This window comes from Poecilia formosa, unplaced genomic scaffold (assembly GCF_000485575.1).
Source record: "Poecilia formosa unplaced genomic scaffold, Poecilia_formosa-5.1.2 Scaffold328, whole genome shotgun sequence".
In the NCBI taxonomy this organism is placed as follows: Eukaryota; Metazoa; Chordata; class Actinopteri; order Cyprinodontiformes; family Poeciliidae; genus Poecilia; species Poecilia formosa.
In genome coordinates, this window is record NW_006800267.1 from 130,715 (window position 1) to 138,062 (window position 7,348).

The 7,348-nt window shown below is 39.5% G+C and overlaps 1 protein-coding gene across 1 annotated transcript; it reads right to left on the reverse strand.

The window, feature by feature from the left end:
- Window positions 1-65: 65 nt before the first annotated feature.
- Window positions 66-7,143, reverse strand: LOC103152777 (alpha-2-macroglobulin-like). The gene is made up of 4 exons (XM_007573385.2): window positions 6,357-7,143; window positions 2,897-3,077; window positions 1,421-1,577; window positions 66-457 (listed from the first exon to the last, which is right to left on the reverse strand). The coding sequence occupies exons 1-4, from the start codon at window positions 6,440-6,442 to the stop codon at window positions 285-287; spliced, it is 597 nt and encodes a 198-aa protein (XP_007573447.1). The 5' UTR covers window positions 6,443-7,143; the 3' UTR covers window positions 66-284.
- Window positions 7,144-7,348: the final 205 nt, after the last annotated feature.

Below are 7,348 nucleotides of genomic sequence, written 5' to 3' on the forward strand. Positions count from 1 at the left end.
TGGAAATAGGAATTTCATGTTCACAGCACGCTGCCATGTTCTCATCTCCCTCATTAGAAACGGGGAGAAAAAAAAAAAGGCCGGCGCCCGTATTGATTCAGATGTTTAGGTCACGCGCGGTGTGCGCCAAATGAACTCTGACAGCGTGTTTATCGCACCACTCCACACACTGCTTCACGCCCACATCGTCTTCCAAAAGCAACAAACAGCCCTGCTTCCGCCTCCCACTCTGCCTGAACCAAAATAGACCCCGCTGCTCGCGTTCGCCGACTGCTCGCAAGAAATCACAGCCCATTACCGAGTTTACTCGCCGTAACCCCAACACGTTTCACACGGCTGCAGAACAGTGACGAGATGAGCGGCATAACAAAAATAATAATAATAATAATAAAAATAGAATATACCACTCGAACCACAGGGATGAAACTGGAATCCAAAGAGACAATCCGGAATTTTACTTAAAAAGAGAAGAAAGAAATGTTAGATATGAGCAAAACAGCAAACTGAGGGTATAAATAGAACAAAGATTGTACAACACATTTTATTTTGAGATGAGAATAAACATAAATGATGTGTATAATCTAATGATATTATTCTAATTAAAAAGAAAAGGTGGAGTATCTTCTAATAAAATAAAAACAAAAAAATAGTTAAAGGAATCCTTTGAGTAGTTTGTCTGCTTTAGCCTTTAAAATAATAATTTAAAAAAAACTTCTTCAAACAAGACATAAATGTAAAACCCAATAAACACATAAGATACTTTTTTTCTTTTTTAATGTTTCCTGACCTGTACTGGCCACCCTTATTAACATTTTAGGGACGCCACTGGAAAGAAGATGGGCTGAGTAAAGTCTGGAAATCCAAATATTTTCCATGCTCCTGTTTTTATTTTATTTTTTATTTCATTCACTTAATGAATATGAATAGTTCAAACAACAAAAGAAATCATGAATGTAAAGGAGCATAAAGAATAAAATTATAATATCTGCTCTCTCGCCATACTTGTTCAAACATAAAGACGTAAAGTCCATGCTTCCAGACTGAAAAAGAATCTTGTGGTACAAGATCATTTCTTCTAATAAAGCCAAAGAAATGAGAAATGGGGAAGTGATTAAGAAAATGAATGGTTTCTTTTTTTTGGGATTAATTTTAAAGCCTTGATTAAATTTAAAGTTCATCCAAACCCCTTCGAATGAGAACTGTTGAGGAAACAGTGGTTCTGTGCATTTAGAAAAACTCCCAAACTTGCTAAGTGATGGCTCAGCGTTATGCAGATGCAACAAAATAGCCCAAAATTATGCTGGTGCAGCTGAATTGCTAAGCAGTGCAGAGACAAAAGCTGAATATTGCTAAATCCAGCATCCAGCTGAAAGCTTCAGAGCTTCCACACATCCAGCACGGCACGACATTAGACACCCACCGGTCTGTCCAGGTTTGTATATGGGTTTGTCAGTCTGCACAATGTGGATGAAGCCGGGCGGCTCGATGACGATTTTGGTCTTCTTGTTCATGGAGGAGCCCTCACCCGCCAGGGTCACCTGGATGACTGCTACCGTCCTGATCGGTACGGCTGGCACCTGCAACGCCACGAAGTAATACAACATCCAATCAGTTTTGAGACATTCAATATCAATTACAAGCGTTGATGTGTTTTATTGGGCTTTACGGTGCCTTAAGAGGTAATCACACATTTGGCAGGTTTACTCTCTTATTGCTTTTACAAATCAATCAGAATCAACAAAATGTGGTTGTGTTGACACAACCACTGCTGGGATTGCAGCCAAAGGAAACTACAAGGGGGTGAATATTTATACAATCACTTGTTTTGCGTGTAATATTATTTCACTGTCATTTAGTAGAAATCAGCTTTCACTTTGACATAATTCAATTTTGTTGTTGTTGTTGATGATCGATTCGTAAAAGCAATAAAAAGGATAACACATCCAAGGGGCTGAATACTTTTTTAGACCCTGTAGGTAGAGTCTACTTCTGAAACCAGTTGGTCGCACTGGATATTTTTGAGGGCGTCAGTGTAAAGGAGGTTTCACAATTATTTAACCTTTACAGATTTGATCATTTTCCCTCCACTTCACAACTGAGTCATTACTTTGTGTTGGTCCGTCACATAAAATCCCAAGAAAATCAGTTTCACATTACAAAAACATTTTGGTTGTAATATGATAAAATCTGAAAGGGAAAGAATGCGGGGAATAGGTGTGCCTTGGAAAACACAGGATAATAACTGCATGAAAGCAGAGTAAATTGAGCTTCATAAGCTAAAAAAACGGATCTTTCCCAACAATTTAATTAGAAAACTTGTTCACTGTGTGCCTTCGCTTGCCAGTAAAGCTGCTATTGCGTAACGGGGAACTGAAACTTCTTCCAGGAAAGTGTTTCAAGGGGATTTTTTTTCCACATGTGTGCATGCTGAGGGTACAGGACAGGAGGTGTTCTTCAGAAGAATGCAGGTAGAAGGCTAATCCTCTGGCAGAAAGCCGTCTGCGCTTGGCTGCGAGTGTGAAAACACCCGATCATTCCTGAAGTGGGGCCCAACAAACTCAAACGAAGACTTGTTGTTGTTGCAGAGCAGATTAGAAGCAGGTTCAAGGCTTTTCTCATCAATATGAAGCAAGGCCTGCGAGCCGCAAGCTAAGAGGAACCAGAGAATTCACGGACTGAGCCCCACCGCTGACAGCCTGAGTTATGGTGCTACCTAATGAGGAGCGTAATGATGCCAAGATCCGCGGCATTCTGTGACCAAACAATGAGAGGATGAGGGGAGGAAAGCACACTGTGTTTAAAAACATCATCAATGCATTAAATGTTTTGAAAAATTCAGAGTTCTACTCAATTTTGTAGGGAAAAAAAAGGCCAGCAGACAGAAAGGCAGGCTGACCTGGAAGCTGAGGCAGTGATAGAACTCCTCAGAGACGGTCGCCTCCAGGATGACGCTGCTGGAGGAATCCACAGTCAGGGAGACGGCGAGAGAGAGGCGTTCAGCGGGATTCTGGACATGAGCACACAGGGTCGCCTGTTTCCCTCCAGTCACACGGGAGCTAATAGTCACTGCATAGATACTGGAGTGGTAAAAAAAAAAAAAAAGGTTACATAGTGTAATTGATTTAAAATGTCTCCCAAACTTTTCTAATATGAACAGATATGTCAGCCAAGATACAATGGCATTCAGATGTTTCTTTAATGCTGTGAAAGTTAGACACTGAAACAGGAAACATCTGCGATTACACACCAATGTTGGACAGTGTCTGTGTCTCTAATAACCATAAAGTTGCATAAATTAGAATGACAAACAGAAATTTGGTTAATGGAAACAGAATTTTCAGAAGAAAAGCAACAAAAGGTTTTTGCTTTAGGATGATGTGCTGATTTAGACAAAAAGGCTTTTGGATGCATATAATCTGCTTCAGAACAAACTTCAGCTGAAGGAGTTGTTCTCACTGTTTTCTTTTTCTGACATTTTAAAAGATGTTGCAGAAATGCATTAGTAGAGTATTTAAAAAGCGGCATCTATCTAATAAAAGTGTTCAAGGTCAAATCTCTGTAAAGCAGTCAAGTTTTTCTATTCCCAAATCTTTATTAAAAAAAAGCTGCTTGTTCTTGAGTTAATGAAGGTCATATAAAGTTTAGAGGTCTGTAGCTATTGACTCTGCAGAAAGGTGATGACCGTTGGTTTTCCATTGCCTACCACTTTGTGGCTGGATTTCTGCGTTTCCCCAATTGCTTTAACTTTGTTATAACACCACCAACTGCTGACTGTGGAATACTTAGTAGTGACTGCTGCCTTGAAAGTGACATGATCCTCCACAAAAGTTTCCACTAGCTTGTAACTTTATAAACCTGTGTATATGAAAGTGAATATAGTGCATGTATATCCACCTTTTTCATAAAAAATGCTGAATGTCAGATAACCTTAATTCCTTCATATTTAAATTCTCCTTCATATTTAAATTCAAGTTAACCAAATCGTCTTACACCAAATCTTTTTAAAGTGGTCTTAATCCATAGATCTCTAGGAGTACTGAAGATATTTTCCTTCTTGAGACTTTATTTAAAACACACTACAAAGTTTATTTTAACTGCTCTGCCAAATACCTCTTAACTCTCACCACTGCTACGTTACTCTGAGCAGTGCCACGGCAACAGAGAAAGCCCTTTGTAACACGCTTCTACAAGTGTTTGGTTAAGACTGGTTCAAACCAATGTGTTTGGTCCCAGTAATGCAGGAAACTATAGACTCTATAGGGACGAAAGCACAAACAGAGGTTGTCTTTAAGCTTCAGCTAAGAAGACAAGAAAAAACAAAGTCTTAGTCAATGAGGCCTTTCATCCTTAAAAGATGTGACCTATGGTGTTTTCAATCTTTTTTCCTAAAACACTTTTTGATCCAAAGAGATGGCAGATGGTTGGTAATCAATAAAGCCATTTTACATCACCCCAAACATGGAAAAAATTAATCAAATGTGCTGCCACTTTATATATATTATGTTTATTTGGACAAAGGGTACTTCATCCAACCATCTTGGCTGGAAGTTCAGTGCAACTCAGCTGTGAATGCCCTCCAGTGTCAACTAGGTATTAGCTAAATCTCTTGAAGTACCAAGTGCCCCAACAAGTCAGGAACCGAGCACTCACCGATCACACACTGAAGAGAACAAAAACTTCATCAATGCACTGCATAATGAGGCAGTAAATCATGTAGCAAAGCATATTGTTATGACATTTGCATAGAATCTACATAAATTTCATAGCAGTGGGAATTGTGTATTACATGTTACATCTTTGAGTTGGAACCTTATTGCATTCAAATTTTGTTTTTTCTTAAAATTTTTTGGAAGATTTGTTATCTCTCCAAGAACCTTAATAATCTGATACATGGAACGCAAACCACTGTTAAAGCTGAAAGGGAAACAAACAAATCGTGTATAGTAAAACTCTTGACTCAACAACACACTTGTTTTCTGTACAACATGCAGTTTTAGAGATGGCTGGGCAGAGACTGAAAATCCCAAGCGTAAACAGCACACAGTGCAAACTAAGCTCTGAGGAGAACTTGGCTTTCTGTATTTCTGTTGACCTAATGGGGTATCTAAAGAAATGCACTTTGACATGGCGAATCTTGCAAAGATATACATAAGACACATAAGACACACAAAATGTCAGTCGCTGCACCAATCAGTTGGCGATTGGTGATTGAAATTAAAAAATTTCTCCTAATCAGCAGATGAACTACTCAAAAATCACATTTCCGTCCCTTCTGTTCAATAAAGGCAACAGTGAAAAATCCCATGGTCACATTAACAATCAGAATGTACTTTGATGAACTTTAAGAACCTCATTTTAAATACATCATTAACCGATAGATTGAAAGGTAAATGTTAGAGACTTTTGTTCTTATTCATAAAAAACAAACATTTAAGTTTTTTTTTATTTAATGGCTGCAAACCAACAACTTTCCAAACTGCTTATTCTTGTTTCTTTTATAGCTAACATTTAATGCATTTAACTGTTTAATGAGACTGGTTTTACACATTTGTGTCATGATACAGTGTTTAGAACTTAAGAAAAATGGTATTAGTATTATTTATGCTTGCACAAGATATGATAAACTTACAAGCTGCCTGAACTTATGTCAGCAAAATTTAGCTCAGTTGTGGGTATAAATGATGGGTAAAAGTCTGTCTAAGTGGCTAAACATATTTTTGTAGCAAAGACTTTTAGAATGGTGCTTCAAACATATTAGATAAACAAATATTTCACTCAAGGAAGTCTTTTGATGGCATAATATTGCGATGAAGGTTACGATTCTACTGTTAAACATAAGCCCAAATTAGGAGGTCATTTAAGAGGTTAAGAGACATTGGTTTCAGATTAATAGTTATGATTTATTTTAGGTTGCATTTGCATGCCTTCAGAAAATGCACTAGGTACACACTGACCCACTGTTTGTTGCATGTTTAACTTCAACAGTGTTCCATTTAAAACCAGAATAGACTAATGAGATACTTACATTTACCCCCTTCTCTCAACTTACAAAATGTTGCAATATTGAGCATTTCCCTTTTAAAAGACAAAAAAACTGGACTGAGTAAATTTTGGAGTACAACTCGTTAAAGTCGTTGAAAAAAGCGTCGAGGCCTCGCGACTCTACAGGGTCGCTATCAGAAGAAACAAAACACAAACAGTCTGCCGCGAGCTAAAACTCCCGTTTTCCTCCTGTTTGGTCACGTGCACCTAGTTATCCTGCAAACTCCAGCGCGTGAGTTCGTCTCTACTCTGCAGTGCCAACTTCTGTTGCCATAACAACCAGTTGGCAGTTGGTTTCCGAGTTTTTTACTCACGTTTCGTTCAGGTTGGCCGACGTCGCAGTCAGCAGCAGAGCTGAGGCGAACATGGCAGCGGCCAGGACTCGGAGGACAGGTGCCATGTCTGCGGCGCGAGACGACCCGACCGGACCGGAGTATCGAGAAGCAACAGGGAGGTTGAAGAGCACGGAGGAGGATCTTCCAGCCTTCGGTCCCTGCTGTGGCCTGTCAGTTGGGGATGTTGGCTGCTCTGAACTGTCCTCACTGTGGTGGCGGTGCTGTTTTATAACACCGAACCTCCCTCCAGCTATTACCCCCCTTCTTCTGGGTCACTCCCCCAAAGTTCGTTGGACATTTGCAGCCTCCTCCCCTTCCCAAAAGGAGAGTAAGGAGGCCACCTTTCCAATTTCTTAAGAATTCCTGTAAAAACCAACATCTTCCCCTAAGCAAGAAAGAAAGAAAAAAAGTGGGTGGAAAGGTGAAAACACAATAAGAACCATGATGACCATGCCAAGTTTTTACTAGACTGGTTTGTCAACATCTGAATCTGGCCCCTTGGAGCCTGGCCTGAGGGATCCATGTAATGATACTTTTAGCAACTTGCCTGTCAGTGGAGAATCTCTGGCTCTTGTACATGGAGATGTTTGGGCTTGAAGAGCCTTTGTAGAGGCTTCATCACCTGCTCAAAGTAAACATTATTCAGACTTGGCCTAAGCTCCTTTTCTGCTTATGGGGCCTTAAACAGAAAATAATTTAGAGGTAACTCTTTCTGTTAAGAACATGACCACCCAACACAGACTGGGGTGGAATCTGGGTGAGAGAGGAAAGTTTATCTGGCTGATCGCTGATAACTTTGCTGAGATTTGTGAACAAACCGAGCTCAAACTCATTGCATCAGATTGTAGCCATGGTAACACATAATCAAACTACACAGCAAATTCAAAAGTGTTAAATGTTTTGGTGTTAATAGACTTTGTGCAAAAGCAGAGTTAATTTTACTCTAATAGAGTCACTTTCTGTTTATGTAA